The sequence below is a fragment of the Eurosta solidaginis genome, chromosome 5 (genome assembly GCF_040869045.1).
Source record: "Eurosta solidaginis isolate ZX-2024a chromosome 5, ASM4086904v1, whole genome shotgun sequence".
In the NCBI taxonomy this organism is placed as follows: Eukaryota; Metazoa; Arthropoda; class Insecta; order Diptera; family Tephritidae; genus Eurosta; species Eurosta solidaginis.
The window spans coordinates 263,257,829-263,281,354 of record NC_090323.1 but is presented as its reverse complement, the minus strand read 5'-3'; the positions used below and the strand labels follow the sequence as shown (position 1 = coordinate 263,281,354).

Genomic DNA, 23,526 nt, shown 5'->3' with positions numbered 1-23,526 from the left:
CACCCAGCCACCTGAGGACTGCTCCTGTGTAGATGGACCTCGAGTCACGTGAGAAAATGCTAGGGTAGCGATATATTTCTGCCTGGAAGTAGATAGCACGCAGGCTACCGAAAGTATTGGATTCACCGGGGATCACCCACGATTTTAATTGGAATTAATGAGGGTGTATGTCCATGGGGAGTTCATGCGGAAGCTCTTAATATACTTTTGTCAGAGCTAAGCTCGGCTCACTAGAATCTCTAAAGGATGTATCCAAGAGATCGGTCATATTCAAAATTACATTGTTATTAAGCAATGATTCCCCAAGTAGCTATAACTGACGTCACCTTCCAACCCAACCTTACTTAAATTTTTACACTCAGTTGAGCAAAGCTCATAGAGTATATTAACTTTGATTGGATAACGGTTGGTTGTACAGGTATAAAGGAATCGAGATAGATATAGACTTCCATATATCCAAATCATCAGTATCGAAAAAAAATTTGATTGAGCCATGTCCGTCCGTCCGTCCGTCCGTTAACACGATAACTTTAGTAAATTTAGAGGTATATTGATGAAATTTGGTATGTAGGTTCCTGGGCACTCATCTCGGATCGCTATTTAAAATGAACGATATCGGACTTTAACCACGCCCACTTTTTCGATATCGAAAATTTCGAAAAATCGAAAAAGTGCGATAATTCATTACCAAAGCCGGATAAAGCGATGAAACTTGGTAGGTGAGTTGAACTTATGACACAGAATAGAAAATTTGTAAAATCTTGGACAATGGGTGTGGTACCGCCCACTTTTAAAAGAAGGTAATTTAGAAGTTTTGCAAGCTGTAATTTGGCAGTCGTTGAAGATATGTATGCTTAATAAAAATTAGCACAATCGGAGAACGACCACGCCCCTTTTAAAAAAAAAATTTTTAAGTCAAATTTAAAAAAAAAAAAGTTTATATCTTTACAGTGTACAAGTAAATTATGTCTACATTCAACTCCAGTAATGATATGTTGCAACAAAATACAAAAATAAACGAAATTTTCAAAATGGGCGTGGCTCCGCCCTTTTTCATTTACTTTGTCTAGGATACTTTTAATGCCATAAGTCGAACACAAATTTACCAATCCTTGTGAAATTTGGTAGGGGCTTAGATTCTGGGATGGTAACGGTTTTCTGTGTAAAAGGGCGAAATCGGTTGAAGCCACGCCCAGTTTTTATACACAGCCGGCCGTCTGTCCTTCCTCTCGGCCGTTAACACGATAACTTGAGCAAAAATCGATATATCTTTACTAAACTCCGTTCACGTACTTATCTGAACTCACTTTGTATTGGTATAAAAAATGGCCGAAATACGACTATGACCACGCCCCCTTTTTCGATATCGAAAATTACTAAAAATGAAAAAAATGCCATAATTCTATACCAAATACGAAAAAAGGGATGAAACATGGTAATTGGATTGGTTTATTGACTCAAAATATAACTTGAGAAAAAAACTTTGTAAAATGGGTGTGGCGCCTTCCATATTAAGTAAAAGAAAATGAAAAAGTTCTGCAGGGCGAGATCAACAGCCGTTGGAATCATGGCACGAATACTGTTCGTGGTATTACATATATAAATAAATTAGCGGTACCCGACAGATGATGGTCTGGGTCACCCTGGTCCACATTTTGGTCGATATCTCAAAAACGCCTTCACATATACAATTACCACCACTCCCTTTTAAGACACTCATTAGTACCTTTAATTTGATACCCATATCGTACAAACACATTACAGAGTTACACCTAGGCCACTTTTATGGCGATATATCGCGTCCACCTATAGAACTAAGGCCCAACCCCCTTTTAAAATACTCAATAACACCTTTCATTTGATATCCATATCGTTCAAACAAATTCTAGAGTCAGCCCTGGTCCACCTTTATGGCGATATCTCGAAAAGGCGTCCACCTATAGAACTAAGGCCCACTCCCTTTTAAAATACTCATTAACACCTTTCATTTGATACCCATATTGTACAAACGCATTCTAGAGTAACTCCTGGTCCACCTTTATGGCGATATCTCGAAAAGGCGTCCACCTATAGAACTAAGGTCCACTCCCTTTTAAAATACTCATTAACACCTTTCATTTGATACCCATATCGTACAAACACATTATAGAGTTACCCCTGGGCCACTTTTATGGCGATATATCGCGTCCACCTATAGAACTAAGGCCCACCCCCTTTTAAAATACTCAATAACACCTTTTATTTGATATCCATATCGTTCAAACAAATTCTAGAGTCAGCCCTGGTCAACCCTTATGGCGATATCTCGAAAAGGCGTCCACCTATAGAACTAAGGCCCACGCCCTTTTAAAATACTCATTAACACCTTTCATTTGATATCAATATCGTACAAACAAATTCTAGTGTCAGCCCTGGTCCACCTGGTCCCTAAATGGCGTCCACCTATAGAATCATGGCCCTTACAATACTCTTTAATACCTTCCATTTGATACACATGTCATACAAACACATTCCAGGGTTACCCTAGGTTCATTTTCCTACATGGTGATTTTCCCTTACTTTGTCTCCATAGATCCCAACTGAGTATGTAATGTTCGGTTACACCCGAACTTAGCCTTCCTTACTTGTTTTTTTTTTTTAATTTTTTTTGTCCTCTCCGCATCATGTGGCATTCAGCCGCGTAACAATTTTTTCTAAATAAATAACAGTTTTTCGAAAAGCAAACCAAAATCCATGCTACACTTGCACCAAGAGAATTACTAGAAACTTTTTCTACCGCTTGCATTTATTCCATTTAACATATTTATTCTTTTTTTATCGAGAGAATATTTTTTAACTTAAATTTCACTTCCAAACTTTTCCAACCACACATACGGCCCGAAATCAAAACTTACCCGCCTCAACCAAAAAAATTGTCCACCACATATTCGCCAAATTTGCATATAAACACCGTATCAATTTAACAAAAAACATTTGTTTTTTTGTTTTTTGTATGAAATCGACTCTTTCATGAATGCTTACCATCAATAAATAAACAAAAATATCAAAAGGAAACCACTTTTTCGTTACATTAAACTCTGGTAAGACTTTCTACACGTTCGATATCACTATTTTGATTAGTTTTGCATTTTATTTATTTCTTTGTTTTTATTTTTTTTATACCCAGCTGTAAATGCCTGTACCTCCGTCTGTCCATCCGTTAACGCTTTTACCTCAGCAATAATTGAGTTATTAATATCAAGTTTATTACACGGGTTTCTTTTGACCCAGAATTCATTAGTATTGAATTTGGAGAAAATCGAACTCTAGTCCCCTCTTTTTCGACATCGAAAGTTTCGAAAAATAGAATAATGGAATAACTCATTCGCAAATGCTAGTGAATTTGATTTATTATGAAAGATACAAATTTTGTGAAATGGGCGTTTCTGGCACTGCCTTGAGAAGAATATGTAAATCTTTTACGAGGCAGAAATCAAAATCCGTTTAAGATATTATGCTCAAATTCGTAGAAGTGTTATGATTGTTATTGGTTATAGACCACGCCCACTTTTTCAAAAAATTTTGCTCTGAAGATTGAGCCGTAAGAAACTCAACTAGTTAACATCACCTCTGTGGTATACCGAGAAGGGAACTCGTTTACCGACAATCTGCAATCTATTGCTTTCTTCGAAGAGCCTCTGATCGATGCTTGTCTGTTAGAGTTAACTGTCACGGTTTTGGGATTCTTAGATAGTAGCCATCGAGTAGCTGTTAGTTTTGCCTGAAAGACGCTGCAGTAGCTAGGCAGCCTTACATTTAAGGAGAAAGCAAGATCTTCAGTAAAACCACGTCCGTCATTGTCATTTAATTTGTAACTATACGTTAATGCAGTCGCCGCTGGCAGCTATGGCCTTTCTGAATCTGTCCTCCACCTGTTTGTTCCAATTCAATTTGCAGTATAAAGTATCTGCGAGCTATTCAATCTCCGGTGAAAGTTCGGACTCGTCCCGTTTGATCTCCATTTTCTGAAAAATGGGTTATTGTTGCGTCTGTTGAATAGAACTATTTCAGTCTTCGCAGCGTGCATTTGCCGTCTCTTTCACGGGATCAGTACTCTGCGAGGATTACTGCGGACTGGTCGCTTAGAGTCTGAAGATGTTTTCCGGTTGGTGTTAGAGGCATTCCATCTTCGTAACGGACGATTTGATAAACAATCTCTCCTACATTCAATAGTAAAGTATTCACCTTTAAGTTTTAGTAAATTATTCCCACGAGAGTCTATGAATTTCACAATTGGCGGAGCCAGCCGCAATAACAAGTTAAATGAAGCTTGCGGATAGACGTTGTTAAACGCCTTTTTTATACAAAAAGATGCGTAGAGTGAAGTCTTTGAAGACAATACCTTTCCCTATTCTAGTGGTGGGAATCTGGAGAGCTGTCTCGACACGCTTGCCTTTGGAGTAAACGTTTCGAGAACTAGAAAGACCTTTTATGTACATATTATTCATAAAAAGCACACCCAGAAAACGCTCCAGAGATTTAAGGTACAAGGAAGGACTTGGTCTGAAGTCATTTGACTTTGTATGAAGCGCGCGATTTTGGAATATGGAAAAGTTTTTGATCTTGACAGGTGTGACTAAATGCCCCATGAAGTGGTCGTTGACTGGGTGGTTTTCAGTTGTTGGAGATTTTTCAGTGTATTTACGAAAGTTTAAGACCGTTTAAACTTCCCATATTTCGCCGCTATATGACGTCCAACAGCCATCTGTGTGTTTTATGTAGCTCGTTTTAATCGAGTTTTTTAAAGGAATTTTACGGAGCCTCTTGGCCTTCGAGTTTATTTCTTTTCTGTAGCCAAATTTTTCTAATAGGCTCTGACTATTTTTCTATACATTTTAATGGCATCTTTGTAAGTTTACCAAGGTCTGGTCAGTTTAGTCTGATTAAAAAGCCTCCTGCTCTTGCTCCCAAGTGGGGAAATCTTCGAACTCCATGGATGTTTCCGATTCTTCCTTGGTAAAGAAATAAGACAGAAGACGCTAAATTCAGCGTATTTATTGCTTTGTCAATTTCCAGTGATGGGCTTAACTGAGAGAGGAGGTTGACTCGTCATCAGCTCTAGGCGTAAGGGTTGTGTTATTAAAAGTCATTGTCAAATTTCCTTTGGAGACAAGCCGGGTTCCGTGTTGTGCCACATTTAGTGTCACTTTTCGTTCTCTTTTGCAGATTCATCTACCCTGTCGGAAAATCAAGAAACGACTCAGTTTATAAAACGTTCAGTACTACAGTGAGAAGAATGTTTGATACTAGCAAACAGTAATGTTTTTTTTTTGTTTTTTTTTTTTTTTTGTTTTTTTTTTTTTGGTAGAAGCTATGTATACAGCTGGGTACATAAAGTTTGCTTCTATCCGAACTTAGCTTTTCTTTAACATATTTTTTTTTTTTTGTTGCATTCAATTTAAAACTTAGTGCAATTCCACATAATTTTGAATGAACTTTTTAGAAAAACTTTAGATAGTTGCAAGAATAAAATAAATGTAGTTTTCCTAAAACCTATCTTTTTTTTAGAATTAAACACAAATTTTAGTTGGAAACTTTCTATTTGTTATTTTTTTTTTTTAATTTCATTTGTAGCAGAAAAACTTGTCGGCCACATTGTTATCGTGCTTTTTAAGTTACTGTTGTAGTACTTATATATGCAAACTTTGTAGTCATCGTCATTTAAGTTGTTCTTAGGAAGCAAACAAAAAACTAGAATATGCTAAGTGTAAAAGTGGTGTGCGCAAGTTGAAAATAAAAGAAAATCATTTGCAGCTTCATTTAGCATACAAATTTCGTGCCAACATAGTGCTTACGTTTCACGTTTCCCTATGTAACACTTCAGTAATTCAATTTTTTTTTTCGCACCAAATAGCGCACCAAAAAGCTCAAAAGCTTGGAGCGGCAAATTGAATTGCCGTGGCAGTATGTCACCTGGTCCACTGGAGGCTGTGTTTTTTGGACCACAAATTGTTGGTACAACCAAATGTAGCGGTGGACCTGCGGGGCGCCTCTTGCAATCACGTCATATACATCATGAGGTGTGTAGTCTACTTTTGGGTGCAATTGAAAACCTAAAAGCAACTCTCAATGAATTCAGTACGGTGTTAACGAAGAGCATGAATAATCAAATCGGATCGCCACCGTTGCGAGAGAATGATGCCTGTGAGCGTTTGCTGCATTTAACCGAGGAGGCCAAGGTATGTATGGATGTATGTATATGTGAGAACTAATTTTTCAAAATTTGCATATGCACACAATTGGTGGATTAATTAATAGAGCGCCTTAAAATTGATGAGTGAATAGTGAAAGCGGAGACAGAAACTGTTATAAGTAACTTTAAAAGTAAAAGACCTTATAAAACTGTTATATTTGAACTTTTTTTAGAAAAAAGGTTCACACATAAAAGTTATTTCTAGACTTGGTATGTTAAAACTTTTAGCACGTGACTGTTCGCCGTTCTTCATACTTACTAGTCACTGGACTTATAGCTCCTTTAGTTACGACATTCCTCATTTCCAACATGCCAAGCTTTTCGCTACTTTTATCAGCTTCAAAATCTATTTTAGCTAGCATCTAAGTAGACTCAGCTCCTTACTCACGTCTTATGCCTTGGCAGCTTTACTTTTTCACTGAATCTTCTTGAGCTTGAGCTCTGTTATGTGCAGTAATTTGCGTCTTTGCAAAGATGTTATTCGACTTATCCGCGAAAGAAATTAGCAACCTCTTTGGGTTGTTTTAGATTTAGCTCTACATTATTTTGGAATTTTGGCCAGTCCGTTTCTCTATGGCTTCTCTCCTCTCTTGAGTAGTCTACTGAAGCTGATACCTTGTAGGGCGGGAGGGATGACCTATGAAGGACCCTCCAGTCACGTGTTGCAAAATTCTGCTCAGAACTCAATGTGGTTCGGTATATGGGTTTATCCGGGCACTGTACTGCGAATTTGAATTGGTTCCTATAAGGCGCCGTCCATTGCTCCCATTTTCATCTAGCAGCCTTTTTTAACTTTTCTGGTCAGGCCGCTACGTGCTGGAATTCCAAGATAACGAACGGTTCTGTTTTACGCTCTATTGCATCTACCGCTGGGGCTTCTGCGCTGACCACGAAGGTAGCTGCCGTGGTATTGTGGCAGTGTACTCCGCATACCACAGCAAAGGTCGGTTTCCATTTCTGAGCAAAGCAACATCAAAAATTAGTGCTTTCAATTATAACAAAGCTTTTTCAAGTGGTGTCGCCCCTCGGCTGTGGTTTGGCAGACATTCCGAGTGTATTTCTTCCATGAAAAGTTCTTCAGCGAAATTTCATTTGCTTTGGAATACTGTCAAAATCAGAATAAAACATGGTTCCTTACCGCCAATTTTTAGGAAAGCTTAAAATGAAATACGATGAAAATTGGGAGAGGAGCTCGGCCTATATCTTTTCGGAAGTAAATTGCGTCAAATATGAACTTCTTCTTTTAGCTTCAACTCTCCCCATGCCTTCTGATCGTGTTTTGATTATTTTCCTTGGCTTCCCCCTTTTGAATCGCTTATAAATACTGCGTACATAGCATCCACCTGCTTTTTGGTTGGCGAATGAAGTGCTGGCCCTCATCTGATTTGAAATATCCCCAGCTGCGTTAGCCAAGCCATCCCACCAAGGCTAACGTGTCGACTCCTAGCGGAGGTTTGATAAAAATAACTATGTAGAATCAAAGCCACATGTATCAGAATTCAATTTCTACATAGGAAATTTGAGTAACCAAAGCTCTTTTGAACTTCTAATCATTTACAGCTCGATGATACCGAAGAAGATTTCGCAATCCGTGCCAACTCCGACATCGCGCAACTCTGCGCCGAATGCATCATGTATTGGCGACGTGTACTGCTCGCCTCATCTCAAACCGCTGTACACACACTACTTGCCAAAAAGCACCACATCCTGAGAGTACAACGCTTCGCCGAAGGTTTCTTTGTCAACGAAAATCCACGTCATTCTGCAGCCGGCTGTTACGACAGTAACTATCAAAACTATGTAGCCATTGCAGATATGGCACGTCGAAGTCGTTATTTACAGTCGCTACCACCGTTGCCAGTGCATTGCACGCCCATTGATGGCGATGCCAGCTCTTTGCCGCTAATATTTGAAGATCGTTATATTGAACCACCGAATTATACGCGACGACGTACGGGCAGTGATCCACATTTGAATAGCCACGAAAGTTTGGTGAGCTCGTGTGGAAGTAGTACACCCAAACCGCCGCCATGCATGATTGATAAGGCACATTCCGTGAACAGTTTAAGTGGACGTAGCACAAATTCGAAAGAGTGTTCTTGTACCATCAATCTGGAATATCAAAATAGTCCGAATTGTGTAGCGCCGGGAGCTCTAACGCCGCATTTTACTTTAGGTGGTGAAGTACTGCAAGCTAGTTTGACTATCGCAGCAACCGCACCTGCAGCAAAAGCAACAGCTCCTTTAAATCAACGACAGATGTCGCGTCACTCTGTTACTGGACTACTGGAGGATAATGGCGCTGATAGTGAGCTGCCGAAAGCAAATCACACAAATTCGAATGGTACATTACCAGCGCGTCATAGCAAGTCTTTGGATCAATTGGACGGTACGGTACACAGCACGCCATCTTTACGTACTCACAGCCAAACACATCAACTCAACCTGAATTCCACGCAATCTCAATCTGATTCAAGTTATAAACATTTTAGCGATGGCGCTTGCGCCACAAGTTTAGCCGCCACCAACAAAGCCGATTACGCAATCACGCGCAAGCATAAAACTCAAGCAGAAGATCTTATGCGTAACATATCAGAGTTTCGCCAAAAGTACAAGAACTACGAAGATGCGAAAGTGTTTGAAACAAAAATTAATTTAAATGGTCATGAAACGGCGCACAACAATGTGAGCTTGAATGGCTGTAGTCGCGCTGTTGTAAGCACGCTAAATCGGCAGTTGGGCAGTAATGAGCGCGCTGGTAAGTTCGACTACCTACACGAGATACGTATGCTGAATGCGCCGAAACAACTGACGCTTTGCCCATACTACAACTCATTGCCGAAATATAATGGAAATGGTTTGATACCACCACGAAATTCATATTCGCCACTTAAAACGAAGCAGACTAATGGTTGCGTGGGAAATGGTGCGCCAGTTAGTCCACAATCTACTTCGAAGACCACTCGAAAGGAACAACATACAATACCGCGCAGTAACTCGTCACAAGCCTTAAGGCAAAAGTGCCACGAAGAGCTAAGCATGCAAGCAAAATCTGCTTCGACTATACCGCGCTCAGTTGAGATCGCGCGTGTACGCGTTTCCGATCTTAAAGAGATGTTGAAAAATGGTACGCTTAAGAAAGAGTCTAGCAGTTCAGAAAGTGATATACCTTCGAAAATGTTATCATCGAAAAGTAGTGATCTTAAAATGCTCTCATCGCTCAGCGTACCCTTCAAACTCGAGTCTTTGAATACAACGAGTAGCGAACAAAATACTAGCGGTTTCAGCGAATCGCTGCCAAACTTGGCACCACCACCACAGTTCGATGCAGGCTCGGGAGCGAAGCGCAAACTTGTGCTGAGTAATTCTACTTCGTCACTTAGCGAGGAAAGCGGTTGGGTATCAAGTCGCCGTAGCTCGCTGGGTCCATCTAGTCCAGAGACGATAACGAATAATGAAAAGAACGAAAAAAATGAAAAAGCACATATCAACGGTATGGAGACACGTCTTAACGGCGAACAATTGAGACTCAAATTACAACAATTATTAGATCAACAGCAACTAAAGTCCATAAAGAAGCACAACTCAGCTAAACATACAAACCAAAATCATAAAACAAATATGCTCAACAATGAAGTACTCATACAGCGCAAAGTCTCATCAGTAACACTGAAAATGAAGCCCGATTATAGTCGTACCGAAGCGCACTTACGACGTCAATTGCAACACATTCCAAATGGCGAGTCGACCGAAACAGACGATTTAGAAATTCCTTACCAACGCGAACGTGCGCAACATTCAAGGCAGGAAAAATCAAAATCCGATTTCGATTTAGTTAGCTTGAAAGAAAATGCGCCATTGGAGCATGTGCGCGTACCACCACCACAACAGTTTCAAGATGATCTCTTGCCACCAGACGAGTTTCGAGATCCGCCCTTTTTGGGTGCGCAAGAAAACGTTGCGAAAACCAAAAACTTTACAAATACAACGTCCAAGAATAGTAGTAGCAGCAGCAGCAATCACAAAAAGAGTGCCGCACAGTCCACTACAACGGCGAGCAACTCCACGAACGAAATAAAAACGATATCAAATACGAAACCAAAGCACAACCAACACTTCAAATTTAGTCCAAAAAGAAGTCGTCCAACACACACGCTTACTATGCAAGCGCAAACTTTAAACTTAGCGCAGCAAACTCCGCCCACGACAAACATGACCACGACGACGACTAACGCACAAGCGGTCGTCTCAGCGTCGTCGCAAGCACCAAAGGAGTTCGTGCAACAGCAAAGTCTGCTCGAGCATTTGCAACTTAATCATGCTATCGACAACCCAGTCTATCATATTTATGAGTCACTGAAACCCATCGCTACTCCCGCGATATTCACCAATAAACCACTACTAAAGTCACACAGCATTGTCGAACTCAAACATAGCCATGGCGAACTCTATAATAACCGTCAATGCAAACCACCACCGTCCCAAATGTCAAACACAGTCACCCATAACGGTCATTGTCACGATCCCGCAAATCATGCATCACATTCCGTTAATTGTACTGAGGATGAGGATAAAGAGAATAAAAGCAACGCACAAAATAAGGCAATCGTCGCACGTAGCGACAGCCAAAGATCGACGAGTGCAGCAAAGGTTTTGCCTGTAAAACGCGCCAAGCACTCGAATGCTAGCAACACTGGCACTACCACAGAATCCAACATCTCATTAATGGAATTCGAAAAATATCGTGAAGAGTTTCGTAAACAAATCAAATATACCGGTAGCATTTATTCGGACTTTGTCAAGTTCGCATCCGAACTGCCATATTTTTGCATTAGTGATGAGTATCGGGCTTTTTCGCCGCACGGTATGCATTTAATTATTTGTGTTCATGGTTTGGATGGCAATGCAGCTGATTTGCGATTAGTGCGTACCTATCTGGAATTGGGATTGCCTGGCGCAAATTTGGAGTTTCTTATGTCCGAGCGCAATCAGGGCGATACTTTTTCGGATTTTGAAACTATGACCGATAGGTAAGTGTGGCTGTGAATAGTTTAATGGTAGCTTGTATATAAACCCTTTTTCTCACACAGACTTGTAGCCGAAATACTTTATCATATCGAGACCTGCGGTCTAAATCCTACGCGCATTTCATTTGTCGCTCACTCGTTGGGCACGATCATTGTACGTAGTGCCTTGGCACGTTCTCAAATGCGTCCGCTACTTCCACGCCTACATACATTCCTCTCGCTGTCTGGACCTCATTTGGGCACACTCTACAATACCAGTGGGCTTGTGAATATGGGTAAGTCGGTTTTTTTTTTGTTTTCTTTTTTTTATTTGAGCTTCTTGGGATAAAGAAATGCTTACTGCACTGGTCGGGAATTTTAAACATAACTAAACCTACCCTCCCACGTCCGGCGCAGTTTTCCTTACCTGATACCCCATTTAGTATTAATGCGGATTCTGGCTATGGCTTAGCTCACTCTAATGTGCCAGGTAGCCATCTTCTCCTCTTGTGGGAAGTATTCACCTCACATATCTGCTTACCGTACCCCTTCTACTAGTTCCGCATGTCATGTTATTGATGAGACTGTGCTGAGATAGGTCACCAAATTTCTTTATACTCCCCTCGCTGTTGATTCGAAGGTGGGCGTACGTCGTCTATATTTCCTCAATATAACCAGTTCGGGCTTTCAACCTTTTCCGTTCTGAGCGAATATCTATGGAAGTAACCGATTTCGGTTAATTCGTCATAATCTACACTACGCTTGGGAGGGCCAACCTCAATAGGTACGTGTTTCTCACAGCTTCCTGCTGTCATGACATCACGCACATTGTCTGTGGAAGCGACGAGAAAGGCACTTCTTGACATGTCCAAGCCAAGAAGGCAGTCGTAACTAACGTTCTAGAGATCATCAGGCTCCGAACTTTTAGGTATTCGCTTGATATATCTAGAGACTAGGCAGTCCTCCCTGGTTCCCAATGTGTTTCTTCAGAAGGTACATTATTATTGTTCGTACATTTTCCAACATACACAGTGGGCGAAAAGACGAAAGTTGGGATCTCCTTTACGCTTTTGAATGAGAAGCAACCTTGCTGTATTTTATCTGGTGGGGAAAATTAATTCTTCGAGACATTTACTATCCACATGCAACAAAACTTCTTGGAAGTTATTTGCAGCTAGTTGGTGTTCCGCCAAAACGTGTTTTTTTCTTTTTAGTTTCATGCAATGCAGGGCTGTTTAAAGCTCTTCTTCGTTGCAGTCTTTTCGGGCAATGTGCCAACCCTCTTTGGGGTTCCAAAACCTGGTTGTTCGGTGGACTAAGTGCCTTCGCTAATATTCTGCGCCCTGGTCCCCAGAGGTTTCAACCCACTTCCTTGCAATCCTGTTTAATATTTTCATCAGGTCCGTAATTTCGCTGTTCCGTTCCACTAATATTATTCCCCTTCATGTTCTTCTCCGTGGCATAGATATATCTTTGATTATTTTTGTATCCAACTTTGTACGCTCTTTTCAGGCATGTGGTTCATGCAAAAATGGAAGAAGTCTGGATCACTTCTACAACTCTGTATGCGTGATACTATGGATTTGCGTAACTCATTCCTCTATCGCCTTAGTCAGCGCAGTACTTTACATCATTTTAAGAACATCTTGCTATGTGGCTCCAGTCAAGATCGTTACGTTCCAGCGCATTCCGCGCGTCTGGAGCTCTGCAAGGCGGCGATACGTGACAACTCGAATCTAGGAACGGTTTACAGGTAAGCGAAGCCACTTTCTCTCTAGTTTGAAAAAAGAATTATTCATGTTTTCGTTTTCAGAGAAATGGTTCACAATATCATCGCGCCCGTATTAGCACGCCCTGAACTGAAACTCGCCCGTTACGACGTACATCATGCGCTTCCGCATACAGCAAATACGCTCATCGGTAGAGCAGCGCATATTGCTGTACTCGATTCGGAATTATTTATAGAGAAATTTCTATTGATCGCTGGTCTGAAATATTTTAGTTAACCGACAAAACGTTAGAAGAATACTAGTTATATATACTAAGTAGTCAAAAAACAAACAGAAACAAAACATAAATTAAGGGTTTGTGAGATGATAAAATGGGATCCGGTTTAGTTAGCTTAGGTTAAGTTGTAGCTGCCCTGGTAAGGGAAGCTCTCTTGTACAAAACGTAGGTCCGTTGTGATACCAAATACGATAACAGTGAGGCATGGTATAGCAACGATATAGTTTTGATTGAGACCGACTTCCAACGTTGATGAAATCGCCAGAGATTCAAGCAGGCGGGAACTGAAATCTGTCAGAGTAGTTCTGGTAAAAGCTGAACAGGCAAGCATGAAGTAATTCGATGAATCCACCTCATCTACTCTTCAGTTTATAAGACGCACGGAAAATACTCCCACTGGACTGAACAAATATTTTCCGCAGATAGCCTTCGATATACTAACGGCAATAATCTCTTGCCCTGCAAATGGAAGTGTCCGCCCAGCATTTGCTTGACTGGCTATGTCAAAAAAGCTTCTGAGCTTGGACATTCTCCAAACTATTCTGTGATAGGACATTTCCAGCAGTCAGATATGGTTATGTTCCTTTTTTTGTTGTAACGGCTTAAACACTCCCCGAATTTTTAAAAACTTCGACGTACATATATGAGCAATCTTTTGCCTGTAATTAATCCGGAGCCCTCTCAAACTGACATCTTCTTGCATTAGCCGCGCTATCGCGGGAGCTGCTTTGTTGTCTGTTCGAACTTTCGGATCGAAATAGTCTTTTAGCCAGCCATCGGTTTACTATATCATCCGATAATACATACAAAAAATATATGCATACGGGGCTTTCCATGCCAAGTCGTGCCACCGATGGAATTTTTATAAAAAATTTCACTAAAATTTTGACATATTTCTGTAAGCTTTGATTTGAATTGTTGTTGGAACATGTGAACATTTTAAAATTGCAAGATTCTTATGACAACTTTGTACATAATAGTTCTATTTAGGTGCTTGTGGGTTGTGCATTTCTTTAATTTTTAATCAACTTTTCTTAACAATTTCGGAAAAATTCAAACAACGTGACATCAGACCGAACAAGGCGACAGCTGTTGCCCTGTTTCATATCAAAACGTTTGGTAAGAGAATATAAATTTTTGGAATTTAATGAACGTTTCTTGTTTTTTTTTTAACTTTTTGGGAAATAGTCCCGCTTGTATTATTATTATTTTGTATTGCTTTGCAAGGAATTTTTCGAAAATATGCAAAAATCTTTTCATTTCAAATTAGGTTGGGTACATTTTGTGTTATAGAGAGGTCTTCACTTAAAAACCCCAATATTTTTCAGAACCTTGGATGTGCCACATTCTGAAAACGCCAAATCCCGACTATATATGATCCAAACAACTTTTCTGTCTTAACAGAACATTAATCATAGTGTAAAATTAAAGCAATTAAAAAAATGGATATTTGATCGGGATATTGGGATCGGGATAATGTTTGGTCGAAATTTTGTCTTGTCTGGATTTTCTTTCATGGACTCTGAATATCTAGTTTATGTAAGTGGGAATTAAATTATACACCCTCCAAGAAGTAGTATCTTTTGAAAGTTTTTATATATATCAAAAAATAAAAAAATGTATACGAAAAAATATCTTTTGACTGATTGGAAGAAAAAGTTTGAATAGTATGAAAGAAAAAATATTGACGGAACTCAGTGATCCAAAATTTATCGGTAGGATCAAGGCGAGTTCTTTATTAGGTGTTGCTATCCAACAGCTGATTGCTTCTTCTTGATTATTTTGATTATTTTTGATCAAGGCGAATCCATACCAGGTGGTGGCAAAGCGAATTCAACCAATTCGCCGTGCAGAAGAATGTCAAATCACAAGAAAATTGTCATTGGTTCCTATTAATTGACATGTTGTAGTACAAGGCGTTGTATGGAAAATAATCAAGAAGAAGCAATCAGCTGTTGGGATAACAACACCTGGTACTGCAATCGCCTTGTTTCTGATACAATGTTGTTCCAAAATATGTCAGTTAATCGAAATCCAAGGCGAATCTATACCAGGTGGTGGCAAAGCGAATTCAACCAATTCGCCGTGCAGAAGAATGTCAAGTCAAAATAAAACTTTAATTGATTTCGAATAACTGCCATCAAAGCGAATCCATAGAAGGTGGTGGCAAAGCGAATTCAATCAATTCGCCGTACAGAATAATGTCAAGTCAAAAGAAACTTTTCATTGATTCAGATTAACTGACATGTTGTAGTACTGACATGTTGTTGTAATAATCGAGAAGAAGCAAGCAGCTGTTGGGATAACTGGCCTTGCCTGACATATTAAAGTACAAGGCGCTATATGGAAAATAATCAAGAAGAAGCAATCAGCTGTTGGGATAACAACACCTGGTACTGAATTCGCCTTGAGTTAACCGAAATCAATGCATATTTTCTTTTGGCTTGACATTTTCCTGCACGGCGAACTGGTTGAATTCGCTTTGCCATCACCTTGTATAGCCTCGCCTTGGGTAGGATGAATTGGCATGGAACACCCCACATATGTACAAAAAAATATATACTTTAAATAAATGAAACAAGGAATTGTATTTCATGAGATTTGAAAATTTTTATATTAAATTCTACGTACATATATTTAATATTAAGGAAATTAAAATACTTTAATTTACGATCTTTAAGTAAAAACTATACACACGCATCTTACAAAGTAGTAGTGACAGTAGTGTTAGAGAATCAATGTTACAAAGACAAAACCAAAGAGCTCGTCGCTAAGTAAGAGTGTTAAAATTTATTCAAAAAAACATTTAAAACAAGATAAAGTGAATCAAAAAAAAACTATAATAAAAATTACATACATATAAAGAGACATATAAACATTATATAAGGAAACGTTGAAGATTTGCATGCCGTTATTAGAAAGCTTGGAATTAAAGAATGCTGTTGAGATAGATTTTCAAGAAAAGTATTTGTAAGATTCTTTTACTATGTCGTTAAAAATCAAACAAAAAGAAAAACTAAGTCAAAATACTGAAAACAATATTTTACAAAAAAAAAAAATATAAAAGAACTTGCAATTACTACATGGTAAGGCATAATCTAATATTGCATACTAGAGGCGTATGTAGTTAAATAGCGAAATGAATGAAGTTAATCAAAATTTTTTTATAATAAATAATAAAAAACATTATACATTTAGCATGATTGGAAAAAATTACAAACTTGAACTGTTCGAAATGCACCGAAACAAATTTTATTATAAAAAATGAATGTTTAAAAAACGTTTCTTTTGTTTCACTATATAGGGTCAATTAGGTCATTAAAATTTTACAAATTGTTTACAAAATTCACAAAATTAAAAAAATATTTTTGTTGTTATATCGGCCTAACGATTTGTAAGATCGCGAGTTTGAATTTAGCTCAAGGCCTAACAATAATTATTTTATCATTATTATTGTTTGATATATTTTTTCTTAATTTAAAAAAAAATTGTTTTTTTATTTTTTTTTTCTTCTATTCTAATTTAAAATTTTTTCAATTAAGAAAAATTATATCATAACAATAATAATGATAAAATAATTATTGTTAGGCCTTGAGCTCGATTCAAACTCGCGATATTAAAAAAAATGTTAAAAATGCAGGGAAAATTATTTATAATATAAAGCAGAAATTGTGAAATTGAACTTTTTCCAATTGCTTGATGTAGTTTGTAGTTGCGAGAAAAATGCGTGGCATAAAAATAAAACGGCGCATTCAAAGTTTAAATTTATTAAGTTCTGTTTTGACGCATTTATTGAAAATTATTTAAGAATACTAAATCTGTCCTTCTTAAATGCCAAAACTAAGTTTTTACTTAAGATTAAGTTTAGCCTTTTAACATAATTTTTAATTTAGCTGTCAAAACAAAAACTGCAACTAATTTTAAGTACCAACTTAATTATAACGCCATAAAAATTAAAAACGAATGTTCTATTTATTGGAGGTGCTTATGTATGTATGTCACCTACTTTCTCATTTTAAACTAGTTAATGGTATTTTTGATTTCATCTAGAATCATGTTTAAAGATCTGATTTATTAAAAAAAAAATGCATTTGCTTTAACGTGTTTTATTTATTCTTAAAATCCTATTTAGATCTTAAGATGTAGCATACTAATTGGAAACAAATTAGGCTAGCAAATCAAAAATGTTATTAAATTCACGATTTATTATCTGAAGCATAGTCGTGAACCGTTCGGAAAGCTACTTTCTAAATAAAACATGTTTTAAAGGTAATTGTTAGCGTTTTTGATTTGAAAGTCAGAAAGCTGCATTTTAAGTTCAGAGTTCAGAATATTGCAATTCAATTTCAGAAAGTGGCGTTTATTTCACAAAATTACAAAGTTCTGACTTTTCAAATCAAATTCCGAAAGTAACAAGAAAAATTAATAACTTCCATTTAAAATTAAAACTCAACATTTAAACTAAAATTCATAATATAAAATTTTAAATTCAGAAAACTGCAATTCTTTTTCAGATAATTACAATGGAAATTCAGAAAATAATAATTCGGAGTAATTAATTTTAATACAAATTTAGAATTTTATTTCAAATTCAAATTTCACTATCTGTTATTGCCAAATCCGATATAAACACATGGTAAAAACTTTCTGATAAAAAAGCAATGTTTTCACACTTATAAAATACTAGCTTATGCCCAAAGGGTTTTACCCCGCGTTTGTAACAGGATTCCCCTCGCGTAGGTGAGGTTGATAGTTGAGTTGCATAAGCTCTGAAGCTATAAAGGTTTGTATTGCGCTCATCAATCCCTTGATTCGCATCAATGATTGTCTTTGATCTTCATTGATAGCGATAGGAAATTTTAGGCATTTAAAATTGAAAAGACAAATCTATCGGTATCAATGGAATCCTTGGTTTTAAACTTTTTTGTTTTCGAAATTTTCCGATAAAATGAATTGCTTCAATGACATCCGTAAAAGTTTTGTGATGAAAAGCCTTGTCCCACTACATAAGCGTGGAGAATCGAAGTAACGAAGCATAAATATTATGATATTATGGGCCCTTTTTTAAGGATCAATCGATGAGGAGAAATTTCTGATAAACTCAATCGGATATGCACAGCTTGGGCCTCTTCCACGATTGTGTTAATAGAGTGATAAGTTGTCTTGGTTCTATGGCTTTTTCTCAAAGCAATTTATAGTTTGTAAAGATAGATTCAATATTTGGAAGAAGCATTAGATATTAAAGCTTCAGGTGATGTCATAATTTCTCAAAAACTTGCAGGAAAAGAAATCAAATCTGTTAGTAAAGAAATAGGAATTTTGCCATATTTAATTTCAAGAAGTTAATCAGCAAAAGCTGCTGCTGAAGTGTTTCCGCCAAAATGCCCTCTCGTATTTCTAAAGAGAGTAAATTTTTGTACGTAAAGCCGTCTATAGACGAAAAAGTACGCATTTACTTCAATTGCGGCTGTTCCAGCAAGTAACAGGAAAGCACCACCTTTGGGATGATCATTACACCTTAAAATTACGTCAATTAATATCAAGTTGAACAGAAATGTTTTTTTTCTGGTTCCTCCATGCGTATCCAAAATCAACCCAAAAGATAACATAAAATAATACTAAAGGAATAACAGCCAAACCTAACTCTGCAATCAAACTTTACGTGTTGAAATAACCTAAGTTTTTAAGGCAGCCATAGTTCCGAAAGTCCCATTTATCTTGTTTTTTTTTTTTTCAATTCCATATATTACTGGTGCGGTTAGGACTTAACGTCATATAGCTACCTAACAATTTTCATTATTCCATTTGTGCCATGCCCCTTCTTACTCACCCGTTATTTTCTTAGTGGTGTTAGGGATTGATCAAATTTAACTCTTTACTGGATTTCAATGTTCTTGCATGAATACTTCCAGAGTTATGCTGTATCAAGCATTCCGCTTGTATGGTAGGTGCCACCCTCTTTTTTATATTGAAGTTATGTTTAGCTTATGACCATCTTTGGTAGGTTTCTAGTGGGTGATTCAAATTTAGTTGTGATCGGCCGATCCGTTTAGGACGCAACTCGATCTATACCTACATACATACCACAATTCGTCCATTTAATTACTTTAGCAAATTCATTAAAAACATTTTTGTTATATATGTATATTAAGATAAGCATTTCCGAAATAACAATTAATTATTTTGAAGATAAATTATTTCACATTTTCTTCTGAGTGTCTACAAAATTTATTTATATGTATGTGACTTGAATGGATTTTTATTAAGAATTTACTTCTAAGTGTGAGAAAAAGTAAATAAAGCACAGCGAATTAATAATTCTTTTTGGTAGTTTTACTTATTTGACACAATGTTATTACTACAGATGGGGTAATCGTTTAGGCAACAGTAAATCCTTGAGAAGTGTTCATGTAACAAAAAGGTGTTAAAAATAAACCAAACAACAACCATAGGATGATATTTTCCATTTCTTGATGGCAAAGACTGACACCGCCATTCCATCAAAATCATGCTTAGTGACTTTAGCGTTAGGGTGGCAAAGAAAGGGGTTCCTGGTCCTGCAGTCTGAAAATTCACACTAAGGTATAACACCTCCAAACAGGTTAACCCAGACGAGAAGGCTTTATTTTCGTGAATAACTTTACTCCTACCCACCCGATCATGAAAAGCTTTAGTGAATTTTTAAGTTTAGAGGCGGTCTTTATAATAAATCGATATTTTTTTCTTTTTATTTTATCTTTTTTTTTTGTTCCAAAGTTGATTATGTCACATTTTAGCGTTGTCGTCTGGCTAGACGAACATATTTTTAAGCCTATAAGACCTCATAGTTCGTATTCATTTAAAAATGTATCAATATTATTTCTTGGTAATAACTCTTCAAAATTCAGATATTTGTGGACAAACGCTAAGATATGTTGAATTTATTCAACGCTAATCGTAGGGTTAGGGATAATTGACTTCGATTCTGGTCATCTGCAATACCAAATCGAAAACGTTGTGATTGTCGGCAGGCCTCTAGGGACTGGATTTTATATTGAATATTTACAAAGGCCATTCCATTGTTACAGCCAAGATTCGCACAGTGACTCATTACGTATTGCATCTACAAACCCTATAGGCGATGAAGAACGTCGTTCTGAATCGGTAAAAAAAGGCGCTACCTATAGGGCCATGCTGCGTGCGAGAGAGTATGAGAGTATTATGGTGGCCCAAAAAGACAGGAGAGAAACCTACTTAAAAGAAACATTAGAATGATGCTGGCTGAACGAACTCGATACGCTCATCCAAGCCATGATTAGGTGGGAATGATAATATTTCATTTAAAAAAACGAAGGACTATACGCCAACTTGTGCAATCCGCGCTATAAGGCAATACTGTGTGAATGGCTAAAGGTCAAAGTCAACGACAGACTTGAGCTGATGCTGATGTGCTGGAAGGGCCCTCTCCAAACCATTTGCAAGCAAATTATGCTTCAGACAAGGTGGCCTCTAGGCGTTGTGCGTTATCAAAGAACAAGTCGAAAAGTTCGAAATTGTGAGAGACTTCGTCCATCTATGAACACCGAAAACAATTTAAGCTCGAATCTCTGTGGAGATTCAACCACAATCACAAGCCATTCAGCCAAAATTTCTAGGACGACCATCTCGGGAACGATTTAACATGATCACATTGGAGAATCTAGGCCACTGCGAACAAACCCCCTAGTATAATGTGGAGCTTGGGGTTGCCAGAGCCTCGCTTACTAAAAAGAAACAGGACTCTCCAGAGGTAGATGAGGTTGAGAATTGGGTTCGCGAAGTCATAAATTGCGCCGGCAACACTATGAAAATGGTGCGCTACACAACCCCTTAGATCACTTGGATGTTTGGTAAAAGTCTAGTTGAGGGGTCGACTGCTAATACGCTACCAAAAATATCGGGAGAGGTGTCAAAAGACGCGTATTGACATCGACAACAATAATCCGAAGGCGGAAAAGAAAAGTTGTATCTCTGTCCGAAGATATTTGCAGTTGAAGTTGACGATTTTCATGTGGTTGTTGTAATGTTGAAGTACCCACAAAAAAAATTGTGAACATAAATGTTTTGCGCGGATATAGTTTTGGTCTCCAAACCGGTGTTGGACGCGCCCAGGGTAATTTTTTATAAGCGCGGCCGAAGGCCACCAACGCAGAAAGATGTTCTGCGTAAAAATACTAATGGTTTCGGAGGGGACCCGCGGGTAATTTTTCGGTTTTTCGTTAATATCTTTTGAACGACTTACAATTTTTATTTTTTGATTATTAATACTGATGTCATGACGCATCGTTTGACACCTTTCTCGATATTTTTGGTTGCGCATTAGTAGTCGACCCCTTAACTAGACTTTTACCGGATATATTAGTCGCCTCTAACGACAGGTATACCTGCTTCGGGTATATTCGAATACAGAAGTAAACAAAGTAAACGAAACTTTTATTACTATTTAATTAAACTTAAATTAGTAATAAACAGGAATTTTATGATTCTGCCGATCCCACAAAGATCAGACACCCAGCCCAGATTCATTAATAGCAGCCTAAAATAAATATGATACATGTTATGATTACTAATATATTGTAACGAATTTATTGCAATTCCACTTAGTTGCAACCTTCGGCTAACGTTCGAATCACTAAACTGTTGAGTAAATAACTCCAATATTCAATAATGCAAAATGGTCTTTATTGGACTACTTTTACAATAACACTTCTACTTCTCAACAGATAGCGTGCTTAAATCATACTGAATACGGGCTACTCATCTTCTGCTGCTTTTATACTCTCTGCTAAATTCTCTAGATGTTTCTTCTTCTAGAACCTCCACCTGGTCACTAACCATATGCGCGTGTATTTGTAGTGTGTAACCATATGCTTGTGTATAAGTGAGCGAAATAGTAACTGATGATGACATGCGTTTGTGAGTATTTCTCTGCTGCTTGTATGTATGTGTGTACATGATGATTAATTTGTTTACGTACATATAAGTGTGGCAACTTGCGTTATTGTTGTTGTGGCTTTATTTACTTAGTATTAGATTAGTGATGTGAGTATCACTTAGTGTTACTAATATTCGTCACAATATCTACATCTTTTTATACGCGACACTATCCGGTATGGAGTCTTTATTTCTGTTTGTTGTGTAGATGCTGGTTTTCCAGCGGATGCACTCGCTGCTGAACCTGATTGTTGTTATCTCTTTTTTTGGTGGTCCAGTTGCTAAATTTTCTTCGAAAATTACACGTAAAACACGAAATTTGATTGGTTCTCCTATATCCACGAATAAATCATGCTTACCACCATCTTCTAGTGGATATTACCATACCCAAGCTCGTTCAGCTTCCTCGAACCGGGAAGGATGTTGTAATGCAGATGGCGGTATTAATATATCGTCAAAGAATCCAAGGGTATGTATGTATGGGAAGCGCCATCCCCCTGTAGGATTATTTATCTTTAAGCGATACGATATCTTTGATTGCAATACAGAGACCCAAATTTAATAAAACCTGTTAAAATAAAATGCAAGTTTAGTAATTTCACATACACATACACATAGATTGAACTTACTTCATTGGCCACTTTTTGGTTGATCTCGTCCCTTATTGCCTCCACCAATTCCAAATGAAATTGATCCGCTGCTATTCAGATGGTGTCCTTCAATTCGGCGATCTGTAAAAATTAAAGTGGTTATTAAGAGTGTATAAGGCATTAATAGGCCTCTCGAATGATAACCTAAGAATCCTAACAGCTATTCTTACAGGACACTGTAGACTGAAAAGTCACATGCAAAAGCTGGATAATATCGAACAATACAACACATACCGATTTTGTGATCGTACTGTCGCCAACTTCATTTCCCAATTCCTCGCCCATTTCTGAGCTACAGGCGCTGCAACCCACATGGCAGCTACACGTCTAGGTTGTGTAAAACAGATTTGTAAAACCAGCCACAACTATTAAAATCTAAAAAGATGAGATATTAAGTTTTTAATTTTTCAAATTGTGCTGTATTTTACTTGATGCTCTTTTAATGCAGCTATTAGATACTCTTTAAATTGATAAACGATACTGAAAATAATTTAGCACCATTGCATGCTGTAATCTGCATCAAGCCATTGATTATAGACTTGCAACAAACTCAAATGATCAGCATGCATATGATTGAAGTTCTTACGAGCTGTATCGGCATGTATATTGTGTCTTTATGATGTTATCGTCGAAAGGTTTACGGCTTTACGGCGTTGCGTCCAGGCCCGTCGAGAGGGGG

The 23,526-nt window shown here is 37.8% G+C and overlaps 1 protein-coding gene and 1 pseudogene across 5 annotated transcripts in view; one reads left to right on the top strand and one right to left on the bottom strand.

Annotated features, from left to right (window-relative positions):
• LOC137253376 (protein FAM135A) overlaps nucleotides 1-19,563 on the top strand; it is a 123,114-nt gene extending 103,551 nt beyond the window's left edge. For 4 of the 5 annotated variants that reach the window (XM_067790167.1, XM_067790166.1, XM_067790168.1 and 1 more), the window contains exons 5-9: nucleotides 5,894-6,218; nucleotides 7,793-11,262; nucleotides 11,323-11,534; nucleotides 12,751-12,991; nucleotides 13,052-19,563. In XM_067790167.1, coding sequence (XP_067646268.1) covers nucleotides 5,894-6,218; nucleotides 7,793-11,262; nucleotides 11,323-11,534; nucleotides 12,751-12,991; nucleotides 13,052-13,244 — 4,441 coding nt within the window. In that variant the 3' untranslated portion in view covers nucleotides 13,245-19,563. The remainder of the gene's footprint in view (nucleotides 1-5,893; nucleotides 6,219-7,792; nucleotides 11,263-11,322; nucleotides 11,535-12,750; nucleotides 12,992-13,051) is intronic. The other variant, XR_010953785.1, reaches the window with a different exon arrangement.
• Nucleotides 19,564-21,766: 2,203 nt separating this feature from the next.
• LOC137254412 (DNA-directed RNA polymerase III subunit RPC8-like) lies at nucleotides 21,767-23,132 on the bottom strand (annotated as a pseudogene).
• Nucleotides 23,133-23,526: the final 394 nt, after the last annotated feature.